The sequence below is a fragment of the Pholis gunnellus genome, assembly GCF_910591455.1.
Source record: "Pholis gunnellus genome assembly, chromosome: 3".
NCBI classification, from domain to species: domain Eukaryota; kingdom Metazoa; phylum Chordata; class Actinopteri; order Perciformes; family Pholidae; genus Pholis; species Pholis gunnellus.
In genome coordinates, this window is record NC_136529.1 from 6,986,579 (window position 1) to 7,003,036 (window position 16,458).

The 16,458-nt window shown below is 44.2% G+C and overlaps 1 protein-coding gene across 1 annotated transcript; it reads right to left on the minus strand.

Moving 5' to 3' along the window:
* Window positions 1–992: 992 nt before the first annotated feature.
* On the minus strand, window positions 993–16,091 carry lrig2 (leucine-rich repeats and immunoglobulin-like domains 2). The gene is made up of 18 exons (XM_079186594.1): window positions 15,423–16,091; window positions 14,662–14,736; window positions 13,651–13,785; window positions 13,260–13,403; window positions 12,966–13,109; window positions 12,576–12,719; window positions 12,117–12,260; window positions 10,267–10,347; window positions 9,990–10,061; window positions 9,735–9,803; window positions 7,764–7,927; window positions 7,107–7,418; window positions 6,662–6,943; window positions 5,785–6,225; window positions 5,480–5,632; window positions 5,132–5,272; window positions 4,630–4,902; window positions 993–3,800 (listed from the first exon to the last, which is right to left on the minus strand). The coding sequence occupies exons 1-18, from the start codon at window positions 15,608–15,610 to the stop codon at window positions 3,568–3,570; spliced, it is 3,195 nt and encodes a 1,064-aa protein (XP_079042720.1). The 5' UTR covers window positions 15,611–16,091; the 3' UTR covers window positions 993–3,567.
* Window positions 16,092–16,458: the final 367 nt, after the last annotated feature.

Sequence of the window (16,458 nt, forward strand, 5' to 3'; positions counted from 1 at the left end):
AATGATACAACTGGATGAAAAATCCAACGCGATGCTAAACTGAAGGGTTGTGCAAATTAATTAAGCTTGTGTAAATGTCACTACATCTGAGATTACTGGCGCAGTTTCACAGCGTGCTATAAATGATGCGCAAAAGAAGAAGAAAAAAACTCCCGATACAGCATGATGGATTCTGACAACACGGGCGTGTCGACTCACGCGACAGTCATATGTTAACGCAGTGTTGTCTGGTTCATTAACTTTCCAAGAGGAAGCGGGGAAAACACACTGTAGTCTGTAGTATTTATGAAGCAGCAGTATAGTTGCTGTTCTCTGGGTGTGATGCATTAGAAGTCTGTGTTTAAGTACAGTCACTCCCTGAATAATTCATCGCCTTGTGGAGGCCGATAAACAATGCTACGGTGTCTCTGATGGGGGACCGGGGATCCAAACTAACTGCAGACTCTTCAAAAGGCTCACGCGCAGCCAGAGTCAACTCGTAGCCAATGATTCTACTGAAGGTTTTATGTTTATAGGGTCTTTTAAAAATGGTCTTTTTTTTTTCTTAACGTCAAGACTGATGATGGACTAACAGTCTCTTAAGGCCCATATTAGCGGGCTTTGTGCGGGCAAATCCAGATTATAGATGGCTTGGCCTTTTTAAAATCGTTCCATGTTGTGTGCCCAGAAATCGTGTTGTGCTTAAGACCCCCCAGCGCCTGGAATTACATGCAACCTAAATCAAATCCTGCAAGAACCTTTTCTCTCGTTTTTCGTTCAGTCCTCCTGCTGCCTGTGAAAAACACACACACACACAATATATGTTGAAACATGAGCAGTCCCTGTTTTTCTCTCTTATGTATCATTGTAAAATCAATGTCTTTGGGTTTTGAACAAACCAAACACTTAAAATATGTCACGGAAAGACCCATCAAGAAAATAATGGACAATGAAAGTAATCCTATTTCTACTTGAGGAGAGCGTTGAGGCAGACGACCACGATCCAGACCAAATTATCAGAATTCATGTTTAATGTCAGAGTAATGGCTACGTAACAAAAAGGCTCTTCAGACATGCTTTACAGAATGTACAGGTAAACAAGGTCCAAAAAAAATACGACTGAAAACAAAATGAAAAACTTCAACAATACAAAAAGAGAAGAAGAAAAAAAGCAGCGTTGGACTTTGCCGGAGCATTTACTGCTTTAACTTTGGTATAAAGTCATAAAGGACGTTCGGAGAATAAAACAACGCTAATGCACATTATGTTATGCTGTGTAGGCAGAAACTATTGAAGAGTGAATCGGCACGCAGCTCCATTAGGATGACTTATCACTGCAAGGTGTGATCTGAATTTCTCTCTCGGTCAAAAGGGGGGATGAAATCAGAAAACATCAAGAAAACAAAAATGCTTCCATCTGCACGTACCACTGAGACCAAACATACGTGTAGTCCATTTCAAGCAGCAGTGATACAGAGTAACAATCATTTGTATGGCCAGGATACATTTTGTGACACCACACAAGCTCAGACACTGACACAGGAGCGTGACACATCTTTTGTTGGTCAGAGCAGAATGTAGCAGTCCCGATTATCGACATTACATAACAGTGACAGTAAGAAAAAGGAACGTTCACACTCCGCCTGTTTATCAGGTACCCCGAGATGAAACTAAGGGAAGCAGCCCTGGAATAAATCCAACCCTCGTGACGGTTTTGTTGTTGAACCGGTTGGAGAAAGGCGTGGCCTACCGTCACTGAGGTCAATGGGGTGGACAAAATAATAGAAGCACCTGCCAATTCAAAAAGTATACAAACCACATCCTTCCAAAAATGACCATAACATGTAATCAACACCTCTCTAACTATTTTAAAAACCTGAACATTGATGAAGGTTGGATGTATTACAGTACTGAGTTTGTTTGAGCTCGGTGAGCCAGATGAAACGGCCACTGAGTGTAATTTGCGTTTTCTGAGAGTCAAAACCAACGGCAACTTGGAAGTGCAATAATCGAGGAGAACTCATTGCACCCGATTAAACAAGGCCACGTTCTATCACGTGAGAGGTATTTCCAATCTTCCAATCTTCAAAGCAACGTAACCGCCGACATGTGGAAACAGAACAGTTTGCTGAAACTAGCAGCTGCTTGCTTACCGTCTCAGTGAGGGGGGGGGGGGGGGTTAACTCACCTCACCTCAAGAAGAGGTGTTCATCACGTTACCTAAAACAAACAGGTAATAAATGCTGAGTCAATAAGGACTTAACATGAACAAGCTTAAAATGACTGCAGCTCGTGTCTCAAACCTCTCTGCAGATGGACTAGTAGGACATGGAATTCAATAGACTACCAGCCTTATGTACACGTACGTTTATGTATAAAATAACACAATACATTCTCATTTTTCACAGTCCCAAGTGAAAACCTAGACTTAAATCAATATCTACGGAAGGATCGGGAACGCTTTGAGATCAAACTGTGGTGATAAATCCTCACAATGTAAAAAGGCATGCACACTGCATAATGATGTTTACCACCGTTAAATTAAGTGCTGTAAGATATGATAAGGGGGGGGGAACCCAATCAGTGCATACATATACACATACGCCATAATGTAACCTGACCGAGGTTACTGAGAATGCTTGTTACAAAGGCCATCCAATAGACAACCATTCAAAAAATTTCCAGCAAAACCATGATTGTCACATGTGCACAAAAATGTTACGCTTTCTCCCCAAACTGCTCATCATTGTGAAGACATAAAATGAAGGAATTAGCAATCGACATAGGACAAAAACAAGATTGGATAAAGACGATATAGGCTATATACTCATATATATATATATATATATATATATATATTCATAATATACACCACATTCTGGTGTCAATGTCTCTGGGATTTGCATAACAAGATACCAGACAGCATAGCTTTGAGTCAGTCGGGATGGCTGTGGGAATGTAGGGCGCATATGTTTTCAATGTTCTTTCCTATATCAACAACCACAAACTGCTGGTCAGGGAACTACAATCGGCACCCGTTTAAACCTCCCTTCTTGGGAATAGGTTGGTTTGTAATTTCTTGTCACGTAAGCTGCTCCAACAGGTGTCCGTACCGGGAATGATGAGACAAAACTGCCAGCGTGACGTGCGCTGGCGACAAAGATTTCAGCTCCGCAGCAGCGGGGACGGAGGAGAGAGAGCTCGCCAAGACTCCACCACGCCTTGGCGTTCTCTCGCGGCAGCATCCGACATGGCTCTTTAAAGCATACATTCATAGCCTTTCTCTAGAAAGAGAACTAAAAGAGTGGAGGACGTGGGAGGGGGGGAAGGGTCCCGCAGAGGTGGAGGTGTCAACGAGGAGGTAAATCAAATCGCTGGTCCATTTCTCCAGTCCGACACGGCGGTCGCTCCACAGTGATGGAGAACGTTCGTTTGTCCTCTTGAGTGAAAAGGGGAATGTAAACATACTAGAGAGAGCATCTTTGGCAGAATGTGAGGAGTCTCTTTGGAGGTAGTGGGTAAAAGGAGGGGAGGGGGGGGTTGCAGCAAAGGGAGTCAGAGGCAGAACGTGGGTGGAGGTGGGAGGACCTATGTGGGAGCAGGATGCTCCTGAGGGTTAGTCCTATCAGAGGCACTTCTGTGGTCCTGTGTGCGTTGGCTGGGGAAACAGTCCGCCTCTGCTTCACTCGGGTCCTCTGCCCCGTCGGCAGTGGAAGTCAGAGGAGGCGTCCTGTGTACTGTCACTGGGTGCTGCGACGCGCCTGCTTGGGCTTTCGTGGACGGACCTTCGCCTTCTCCCCAGAAGGACCTGCTGAGAAAATCTGCAAAGACGGCAAAACACGCACAAAATTAGACGCCTACATATTATGTCCCACCAACTGATAACAAGCACTGATTTACAGCTATACAGTGAAGTAATGCATCGAGCACAATATATGTTTAATATTATCCGACTCCAGCTTCTGAAATGAAGGAAGTTGCAACTTTTCTCTGTTTTGTGTTGGCTTGACCAAAACAGGCAATTTGAACTTGCAAATTGTTTTCCTTTTTTGTTTGACATTCAAAAATAGAAACAGTTAACCAAAAATAAATTGGTAGATTAGTTAGCAGTGAAAAGAATGATACATTTCATTCCAATACCTTTTGATTATTGTGTGGCTTGAGTGGCTTGTTTTTGTTTTACTCTTACACGGTTGTTTCTCATCTTATCTCAACAGAGAACAGAATGTTCGTACTACGATCACCTGCACAGCCTTCATAACAAGCCTCCAGGTATCTGCACCTGATCGTATCGGGAAGATCAGTATCTCTGATAAATACAATATCGAGAGTTCACCAGTTTGGTGACAAAATTTGTCATCTGTCATCTGTAAGAGAATGGCTTCAGTGAATCACTGACCTCAGTGTTTATTCTTTATATAAAGGAAAGCTATGAGCAAACTAACTGAGCATCTGCACGATTTATAACCAGCCACAGAAAGGGGAAGAACATGTTAACAAGAGGGTTTTTTCTTCAATAGATTTTCCAGTAGCTGCGGGAGGGAGAAAATTCAACATGTTACCCAAAAACACCTCAGCGGGTAGGACATGATAGTTAGCACCTAGACGGGATGGTGCCATCACCTTCCTCTGTTAGGTCAAATGTCTCACCGTTAGCGTAGTGCTCCGGGGGAGTGTGGCTGCTCAACCTTTTGTCATGCGAGGTGAGAAAGTTGGAGGAGTCCAGGTTGCTGATGAGGCTCTCCAGAGCCCGGTCCTCGTGCTGGGCCTGCTCACTGAAGCTCTCCTTCAGGCCCGGCAGAGTCTTGTCGAGCGGGTCGTCGTCCCCCAGATAGGCGTACGGGCAGTATTCCCGCGTGCGAGAGTAGATGTTGGCGTTGTCGTAGCAGTCGGAGCAGATGACCAGCGGGCCTGGACCGCCACCTGGCGAGAAAGAAGGAGCATCTCGATAAGTGTTCCTTCCCCGGTCGCTTGTTTTGCCACGCCTCTTCCAGACCACGGCTTCAGTTTAAGACTCGGCCGTTGACCGACAGTTTGATATCATAATTCCAAAACCCTTCAGATACAAAGAAAACTGAACTCTGAACTGAACACTAAGAAAGAAATAAAGAAATAAAAACACATTAAGTGCTTGTCTGTAGCTGACACTGACCTGTGGGGAGTCCAGCTATTCCCTCACGGGGCTCTCCAGGGTGGAAGCTGCTCCGGCCAGTGAACAGAGAGCCAACCCGGCAGTGCAGCATGCCGTTCCCCTCAGTTTCCACCTCGTTTGCTGTGTCTCCATAACACACACCTGGGACAGAAAGGACAATAGTCAGTGACCTCATTTTAAAAAGGATCTGAGCATGGGAAGGTCAAAAACCTTTGAATCCTGAAAAAGAAAGTCAAGATGTGCCAAGATCATGACATAAATATCTTATAGAGCTCACAAAATGATTATTCCTGACCACGAGAAAAACTGGTGGAATTCACCAAATCTCAAAGAAGAATGAAAACTCACCGTCTGTGCCCTTGTGGACGTATCCAGTGGAAAGGGGCGGCATGAGCTGCTGGTGGCTGCCAGCCTCAGAGTTACTGTAGCCCTCCTGAGGCTCTGACAAAGTCCCCTGAGAGGACAGGTAGCTGGGGATGTCTGCTGGCAAATTCATCTCATCTGGAACAGACAAGACACGTTTTGTTACACGGCATCGAGTTCTGTGAACAGGGTTCATTTTTAACGATACGTTTCCAACACTTTTCCATGCTCTGAGGCACATTTTCATGACCTTACTTTCTCTTAAACCGCTATGCGTCTAAACTGCTGACCTGTGTTGCTGATACTGTAGTCCTCGCTTTTCCTGCGCATGTGATAGATGACAATGACCCAGACCAGCGAGGTTCCAACCACGCAGCACACCACCACAATCACCACGATGCCCACGGTGGTCCAGCCGTCCTGGTCGTATCCCGTGCCCGTTTCGCAGTTGGGCGATGGCGAGACGCTCAGGTAGATGTGGCCGCGTTCCGTTCCCAGAGTATTCGACATGATGCAGGTGTATTTCCCGGCATCGGCAGGACCGGCGTCGACGATGATGAGGAGCTGGTTGGCTGCAGCGAAGAAGTGGCGCTCGGTGAGCAGCAGAGGCCCGTCGTCTTTGGTCCAGTTAAGGCGGGGGGCGGGGCTGCCGCCGGCTATGCACTGAAGTACGGCGGTTTCACCGCGCGCCACTGTTCTGTCTTCCAGCGGCCGCATGAAGGATGGAGTTTCTGGAAGAGAAGATTTTAGATTTAGTCAGGATTATCAGTGGCAAGTGTTCAGGTGGACGTGTATGAGGTCAAGTTGGTCATTTCTTAATACTAATGTTTAAGCCTTAACCCACACTGATGCAGCTAACCTCATAATACTTTGGGTGCTCATTTTGCTCACGGACCTTTCATTAAGAGCTGTGACATAACAGCTGTGTCAGAAACGCTCCATTCAGCCAGATTCAAGTATCCTCCGTGGACATAATAAGGTTTGCACTGACATCGTCGTTAGTTAAAATTGCAGATCAGTGAACAAACAAAAAAAACAAAACACAAGGATGTGTAATGAGTGTCAGACAAAAACGAGCAGCCGATTTGAGCGGAGTGACTCAGCTGATTTAACCCCAGTAGTAAAACATGGCGTACGTGCTCTGCAGATCAGAAGGGTGTGACTCACCCAGGACGGTGAGAGTAGCGTTTGCAGACAGGCTGCCAGCAGCATTTTGAGCCGTACAGCTGTACACTCCCATGTCTTCTGTCTTCACGTTAGCGATGAAGAAGATGTCATCGTCTGGCATCACGTGCATCCTGCGCTCGCGGGCAGCCGGGAAGTCAGTGCCTCCGTCCTTCTGCCAAGCAATCTGGGGTGATGGATGGCCTTCAGCGGCACACTCCAGCCTGGCCATGGTCCCGGTCCGGATCGTCAGATCCATGGGAGTCTTAAGAAATGTTGGCAGCTCTGAAAAAAAAAAAAAAAAAAGACATTATCATTAGTGGGACAGATAGATGCAATAATGTGAGCCGTACCAGCACCTTATAGCTTCAAGAAAGCAAAAGACAGCAAGAGGAAATCGTATGAGCCCAACTGATAAGATATCACAGTCTTTGACAAACATCCTCACCATTCACAGTGAGCTTGGCCCTGTTGGAGTAGTTGGAGCCAAAGTGGTTGGAGACCACACACTGGTAGCGCCCCTCATCGGTGAAGTTGGCATTGAGGAGGTGCAGCACAGTGGTGTAGATCAGCTCTCCCTCCTGGTACTGGGCGTAGTTCTGCACCTCTGCGTCATACAGCACCTCCCCGTCCTTCCGCCAAGCCGTGGTCATTGGCGAGTCACTGCTGCTGGACGCCACGCAGCTCAGGGTCACGTTGTTGCCCCGCATCGCCACGTACGTCTCCGGGTGGGTTGTGATCCGAGGCTTGGGGAAATCATCTGTGGAGGGACGGGGACAGAAAGCATGAATTTTTTACATCAGACCTCAGACAAAATGTAAGATATTAGTTGTTGTTCAACATAAAGTGTGCCAATACAGGAAGAGCAACATGGTGGTAGGCTTGGGCCTCTATTGGGACCGAACAACTGTCCCCAGTGTTCCAGACATTTTGTGCAACAGGTTATGAAGCCTGTGAATAAAACTTCCTGAGCCAAATAATGATAATAATCTACGATAAAAGGAAAACTCAAAGCCCCGTCCTGCCTTGCGCCAACACTTTCCAGTACCTACATTGGGTCGGACCGGGAACCGTACCAAAGAAACAAAGAGAGAATGGGACTGACCACAAACAAACTGTTCCGGGCTGATGGACAGGACATTGTGACTGAGTAGGCCGGCAGGATGAGCACAGACAGCGGAGACAGACTGCTGGAACTGGCTGACAGTCAGCCAGGGCCCGAGCCACTGCATGTGACAGTCACACAGCAGGCTGCTCGTGTTCAGGACGCTGAGAACACAAAGGTGATGGAGGAAGCGTGAGATGAGTCATTGTGAAATGAGTTGGAATCTGCTGCAGAGATCAATGAGAATGAACCCACTGAACAAATGAAGAGGAATTAGGGAATTACAGGATGAGTTGGTGAACAGTACAGAATGGGATTTGTGATTCACCCTTTAAGAAAAGAAAACATGAATTTACTTGGTATTAAGGTTCAATTTACCTAAATATTATAAAGAGGGCAATTAGCTACACTGACAACATATCACCTGCTGCTTGAGTAACTGAGTGAGAGTAAGCATGCAAGAGTAACTGTATAAACAGAGCTCTGAGTGCCTTGTAACGATGTGTGACAAGCCTTGTTCTTCTGAACCCAAAGGGAAGTGCTATTGATAAAGTTAACAGTAAGTTTATAAAATGCTAAACTAAAAGCCTTAACACACCAGGGCTGTGACGAATAAACAAGAAAAATGCAAAAATACTCACCCGCGAATATTTTGCATCAAAACTATTCATTACACACTTTCCGATAAAAGGTTTGAATAGATTCACCCAAGCAGACGACCAACTACCAGGATCCTATTGGCCTAAAGACGGTCTGGCAGTCTGAGGTGAATTGTTGTACTGCTAAAGCTACTGTAAGCGATTTCATTGCGTTTCCTTGTAGGAAATGCTCTGAGTGGATTTGAGTTCCCTCTCCATGTAGTATGTGTAAGGCTTTTATTTTGAAAGGGAAGAACAGAAGGAGCGATCTGGTATGCGCTTTGCGGCCCTGATGCAGACTTTGACAGATTATGACAAGTCTTGATTGGTTGATGCTCTTATTCACGGTGTGAAGGCACGTGATATTCACGCTCTATGTGGAAGTACTTATGACAAAAACAACAGTTTTGTTCAATACAATCCCACTAACCGACAGAAAATACAAACAACAAGCAATGATACACAGACATTTAAAACCGTTGCAAATGATCAAATTCATTATATAGAAGGGGGTCAGTTATTAAAAATTAAAAGCATGACCACTATCCAAGTCACACACCAGGGATCTCATTTTCTAACCATGCGAAACAAATTACAGGTGTGAAAGCAACCTTTAAATAATCTTAATAAAGAAAGGAATATGGCTTCAATGCTAACCACGCCTCCACAACCACGTTTTCATACACGTAAGCCGAAAATAAATCTTAATTACGAGGGTGTAACCATTATGTTCCTGTAGCTACGCTAACAGGCAAAGCCACTTTATCCACTCGCCAAGCAAAATAGTGCTATCTTCTATTAAAGCCGCAGACTCATTAATAACAGGATACGACTGCTCTCATGGTACATTTTCTGAGTTTGACAGCCGCTGGGGCATTCCGTTAGCCGCTGCCTGAGAGGCCCTCCTGAGATGGGCTGATGGAAAGCTCAAAAAGCCAACGAACACGTCCGCTGTCTTCTCTCACAGGCAGGAGACACGGCCGCCCGGATGAAGCGGATGATGCTGCTGCAGCTCAAAAGCGGAATCACAAATATTTGCGTGACCCAACTGCACTAAACTAACTAACGATTTGGTAAGAGAACAATCTAATGACTCAGCAATAACACACATTTGAAACGTCTTCACCAAAACAAATGGGGAGTAAAGTTGCAGTGCTCTCATCCATTCGTTACTAAAGCTACAGAAAGTCAATAATCTTCTTCATTCAACTACATAACAGCAGATCAAAATGCTAATTATGTCCTTTATACTTCCAATTCCTTTTTAATGAGTCAAAGAAACAATAATAACACGGTCTCCAAGAGCTGGAAGATTCATTTAGCGTCTACTCACAACACTTTGAGCTTCATATGGGACATCGCCTCGGGGTGTATCGACATGATGCCGTTCTTGCTGAGGTCCCTGCAGAGTGGACAGAAATATGGATCAGACACACGTTAGGATGTGATTTGATCAAAATGGCATCCAACAAGCATAAGACGACAACAGGACAGCGGTATCTTTACTCAGTCAACAATAACAAGAGATCCTTCTGAGACGCAGGTAGAACTGTGTGGGGAAAGCGTGGTGTGCAGTGGCTTTACTCACAGGTGCTCCAGCTCCTCCAGGCCCTCAAACGCTTTCTTAGTGATTGATTTGATTTTGTTCCGCTGTATGATTCTGTAAAAAAATATATATATATTTCACATGACATTCAGTAAAAACCTTCAGCCAATAAACCTGCTACAAAATTGGGACGTTTCACCAGCCTTTCAAGCTGATTAAAGCATTACATTTCGCTAAATACAAGATACTTTACAAGCAAGGATCTTATATTAAATCAGAATTATATATATCTATACGTGTACAATCTGAGTGTCCTCACAGTGTGTTCAGCTTCTTCATTCCATCAAACACACCGATGGAGTCTTCAATGGCCCAGGAGATTTCATTATTGCGGATATCTCTGAAAAAACAAAGAGTGACATTTAAGATGTTAAACACGGTTAAAAAAAAAGAATCATCACATCCCCCGTCTATGTAAAGAGACCCACATTATTTCCACTGGGGCTGTCGGTGGCAGTGGCTCTCATATTAGACCTGAGACACCATACTTGTTACAGTTCGCTGCCCCTGCGGTTCCGACGAGGGGACACTAATTGGCTCTGTTTAGCACCGGGACAGTTCATGGGTCCACTGGAAACACAGAGAAGCCTTGTGTTTCTCCGGGTGGTTATGAGCTCTTTTGTTTCTCTTTCCTCATGCTTGGCCACCTCTGAAAGAACTTCCGCGCTCTCCCAACTCCACGTCTCCCACGAAAGCTCCGAGGATGGTCAAACTCCCGAGTATGACCCCTTCCTCGTTGCAGCTCGCCGGCTTAAGCGGGGGTCTGCGTGGCAAATAATGACTCGACACTTTCCTCTCCTATCAACACGTCTCCGCTCGCAGGTAAATGTGTGATGAAGACCAAATACTTGCTCAATTAGGCTGAGATACTGAGCCATAAAGTGGAGCGCTTTTGTGGTGGTGTTAATATGGCTCAGAACAGGGATGTCAGTTTCGGTTAATTTGCTTTTCGATAGAGGACACCCATTAACCGCTAACTAACCGAAAAAAAAAGAAAAACCATGTGAAATAAAAGAGGCGCTTTCCTTTTACTCTGGCGCTCCGTTGTCTCAATGAGCTTTGACGCATAATGTCAAAGCACTATATCCATCCAATTTAGATCTTTTTGGAAGGTTGTAAATGTCTTTCCTTTTATTTATTATGTCTGTTGGCTGCGCTGAAGTTTATTGCCGCATTTCGATCAGATAACGGGCGCTCCTATCGATCGGCCATCAACCGTTTTCAGCTGGTATTGTTCTAAATAGTTTGATCGTTGGTCTCTATAAAAGGCCGATCAGACGACACATCAATTCTGAATTTAAACGTTTACATCACTCATGTGTCTGCTTCTTGCCTGCTCTTTAATTCACTCTGGAATCGACACTGCACACACCTCCATGTTGTAAATGGTAAATAAACTATGTACAGCAAACGTAATGTACTTTCTTGGGCATGATATGGGGTGTATTAATGTAGGAGGACATTATTGTAAAAAAAACCTTAACTCCCATTAACTTAATAATAAACAGAGTGATTAGAAGATTCTATCAACCTTGATCTCTCGGCCTCTGGCTCAGTGTGGAGACCAGTTTACTCTCACAACCTTCTATCCGGTACACGGCTCACGTGGAAAACACGGACTCAGCACTGAGGGGGCCTTTCAAATATTCAATGTAGATGCGTTTTGATCTGGGTAGTAAAGATCCCAGCAACACCTATGCTTGCTTCTCCTGTGAGTGAGCAGATTGTTCAGGTTTCAACTCATTTGAAATCAAAGTGATGCTCACAGTGAACGAGCAGGACGGAGGACACGACACCAAGACGTACTGGACTCTTTGGAAACAACACAGTGGGTGCTTTGATCTCAGGCTCAACATAAGACGAATGACACACAGGATCTGAACGCAACAAAGACTATATTAAGAGGATGCAGACAATTTCTACTGTGGACTACTTTAGACAGAACTACACATGAAGAGTGAAGCAAACATGGACCTACTGTAGTTAGCAGCCTTCAGAGGAATGCACAGAGCCAAGAACATGTCAGGAGGGTTATATTTTGGATACTGCGTAATAATACACCTGTTAGATCAAATAGGTAACACAGATTTCAGACAGAGTAGCACTTACAGGGTGCGCAGACTTGCCAGGCCGCTGAACACTCCCTCTCCCAGATGGCTGATGGAGTTTTCTCCGAGGTTCAGGCTCTCCAGGAGACCCAATCCAACAAAGGCCGTCTCCTCGAGTCGAGTCAGATGATTGAAGGACAAGTCTCTGCACAAAACAGAAATATGAGAACGATTATTTCAAAACAAATTCTGTATTCAACATCAGTCTTGTACTGCACATTTAAGAATAATACTCCAAAAATGAGGCAATTTCACAAAATTGTACATAAAAAAAAAAAGGAAGGGATGGCGTACATCCACCAGAGGCAAGACAGCACTGAATCAGCTCCAGATACCAACTGTACTGCAGCGAGATAACAGTAAGTCCTCTGAGCACACAGAATGGACTTCCGAGCCCAGGGAAAGAAAGTAACAACTCTTCGCTGCGAGGGGATTCTAGCTACCAAGCAGACACACTCACAGTTCCTCCAGCTTTTGGCAGAACTCCCAGGCGTCTGGTCGGATGATCCCGACAGCATTCTGGCTGACCCGCAGGACGCGCAGCATGCGCAGTCCATACAGCCAGCCTTTGTTGACCTCTGTTAGGTTGTTGTGCTCCAGCTCTCTGAGACAGAGATGGGATAAACACAATGGCATCAACAAAAAACAACCGTGATTACATGAATTGCGTTGACAGATGCATAAAATAACTGAATAGGTTGTGAGGTTTCCTCCTACTTTTGCGTTTTCCCAAACAACATTTTGTGCATTTAATGTCATCTTTGTAGCTTTTTCAGCACTGTTACACAATTTGTGAAGCACTAACTGTTAAATGTCACTTTAAAGAAGAATCTACAACAACCAGACTTACAGTTCTTCAATGTTGTTGAGTCCAAAGAAGGCTCCATCCATGAGCTTCGTGATGCCATTCCTCTGCATCTTCAGTGACCTCAGGGAGTCCATCCCTTTGAATGTCAGACTGTCCACGATCTTGATCTTGTTACGCTTCATTTCACTGCAACGAGAGTTAAGACCAGCTTCCTTCAACCCAAAGAAACTAGAGCCATTGGATTTACCCCAAATTCACCCGGCTTTAATCCAACTGTTAAAACTCTTGACAAATCATTTTAGTTTTTTGCACCAAAACACATCACGCGATACTTACAGGAACTGAAGCTGTGGAAGCTTGAAGACTTTGGCTGGCAGCACAGCTAATCTGTTCCTGTTCAGCTTCAGCACCAGCAGGGAGCTGGAGATGTTTTCAAAGCAGCCGGGCTCGAGGACGCTGATCTTGTTATTACTCAAATTCCTTTGAGATAAAAGAGCACAAACATTGGAGCCAAAATCAAGAGGAAGAAGACTGTTTGCTCTGTAGTGAAGTCTACTGCATGTGAATATCCACATACAATAGAGATGCTGACTCACCAAAATCAAACTGAGCAAAACAAGGCGTCTTTTGTGCTCAGCCAGAACTGCTGTCATCTTACTGTTGCTAATCTTGAAGATCATTTATTCCATGATGGAAAAAAAACTGTTAAATGAAGAGGATTACTTACAGGTATTTCAGCTGCATGGAGGGGAAGGATCCGACTTTGAGCTCTGAGATTGAGTTGGATGTCAGGTCCAGTATCTCCAAGGAAACGCATGGCTGCAGCTGATGCATCAAAAGTTCTGAGATCCGATTGTGGACTCTGAATCATATAAAAAACAATATGACCGGTATCAGTTTTCTAAGTCTTAACGACGCAGGGACGCACAAGTCCAACTGTTTTAAGTACCGATACCTATACCTGGGCTTTGGGTATTGGCTGACACAGAGTACCGATACGATACCAGCATCATTAATATGCTGCATGTCTCACTGTTAGAACTGGCTGGGATCATTCATTTACGTGTGAGGCAACATCAGGCTCGACTTGAACATCGCTTTCCTCCTTTGTTAAACTAAAGGTCTGGAGACAGTTAATCTTAGACATAGTAGAACTTGTTGGCGCAGCAAGTGTGAAATTCTTCCAAACAGCTGACATGTTGTTATCTCTGTCAGCTATGCTGCTGAAGCATGACGTAGAACGCACAAGTGTAATCAGACGTAAACATAGAACCAAATAGAATAGAGCGGCTCCGCTGTCACCAATACCCGATCCAGGTATTACACGGGATCGGTCCGATATCCACCGTCAGTATCGGATCAGTGCATCCTGTGTATGGGATACTCAAATCCTATCAACACGAGGAAAGACTCATATCTAGTGCTGAGTTACAAAAGACAATACCTAATGGTACCTTACTAATGTTTTGGTTTCACTGTATTGGTATACAAAACACAACAAGGCATCAAAAGATTGAACATTTTCAATTCTTCCTAAAGGGTCTTAGCTTAAGAAAAATAAGATGTCTGTGTTTATTTCTCCAAATAAATGTTCATCAGTATTTCTTTCTTTGAGAGAAGCATGTAGAGACAGAAAGACAGAAGGAGGCGTGCCTTTAGGAACAGAAAGGTCAAGCTGTTTGAAGTATTTGTGTGAGTCGTGACTGGAGAGGCAACATGATGGGGATTTTATACTTACAGTGACAGCGACGTGATATTTGAAGACACATCTCCAAGAAAGGGGAGAACAGTCAGGTCGTTGTGATTCATGGTGCTGAAATGAAATTCAACATTAAACATTATACAGTAAATAAAAGAAGATTAAACTCCCTTCAGCATCGGGCAGATCACAGATTATACAACACGTCCCCAAAGATTAGGAGCAATTTACCCACGAGTGTTTGATATAACTTCATTAACGACCCCGAGCTAAAACTACAAACTTCTATTCAACAGCCAGGCAACACATGCTACCATTAAGAAGGTCATAATATTCTGTTTTTGTTGAAATACAAGTAGACACATCAGAAAGAATACAATGTTAATATACAGCACCACAAACTACGACCTCCAAAGTGGCCACACACCTCAGTGAACACCTCTCTGGACTGCACACCATTGCCTTCATGAATGCATTGGTGTATTAAATTGGTTTTAACTAGGTGTATCTAATAAACTGACAACTGAAAGCTAATTCTGATGATATATATTGATGAACATATATTTCAGTCCGAGTTTATACAAGGAATGGATAACATTATTTTCAAATGTTCCACTGATGCCTTCATTATGAAAATAACTTAAGACATTACCACAACGTTATGGCCTTAGATAAGTGGCTAAACTACATCTAAACGGGATAACGTGCTGTGTTATGATGCACCCTTTGGTTGAGCAACAAACCAGAGCTGTGGATTCAGTGACTGCCACACATCTGCATCTTACTGTTTGTGTACTTACACTTGTGTTATCCCGTCCGGTGGGTCCACAGAAGCCGTCGACAGCCTTTTCCTGTTGCAATCCAGAATACGGACATCATCTAGTCCTTTTGAACACGAGCACGGAGCAGGACAAGACTCCAGAGCCCAGGCACTCAAACTCAGCAGCATGAAAACAAGGGCCGAAGGAATGGGCCAACCCTCCGCCATTTTAAACGTCTTCCCACTGGGGGCTACGTAACGTTAGCTACGTGGCTAACTCGCTAAACTGGCACGTTAACTGCTAAAAAAAACACCATCAAAACGTTGCTGCAATTTGATATCAGTCAAATGAGCACATACTTCAGGTTCGTAGTGCCATGACTCGAGTCGGAACCGTAAAATACATGTTTTTTCCAACTTGCGTGAGACATCCCAACAGAAATGTCTCCCCTTCTTCCCAGTGCCTGGAATTCCTTCCGCTCCAATCTGGACAGTGGACCAACGTTAGCTTATGCTAGCTCAATGCTGAGCTAACTTGCTCCCACAAATACGCGGCTTTCCACCACTCGACATCGGTTAAAGTCCACGCTTGGTTGGCGTTTGATTATATTGAGTCATGTAAAACAGTATCTTTTGTTAACCCGGGCTGTTTAAAACGACTTAAAAATATTTCATCCGTCTTTCTGTCCCACAAGAACAACAAAGCGCATTGAGCTGGTGGCATTGGATATCCTAGATCCCGCCCCTTTCCAGCAAGTTTACACTTATTCTATTGGTCTCCACTCAAACCTGTCAAACATTTGCAACAATTTGATTGGATTTCTGTCCAATATGTTTTTGTGGTAGCCTTTAAGATTTCAGAACTGCCCGGAACTGCCTTAGTATTTCATATCCTTGCGATTATTGGTGGTCATTACCGCGTTATGCCCTTTGAAAGAGAAAACACACATTTAAAATGTTTTTGTTGAAATGTATTTGTGTTTACATATCAAACACACAATGCCTCTTTGAAATTAATAAACAATTTCATTGGGTTATTATCAGAATTATTATTATTAGAACAAGAAGTAGTGGTA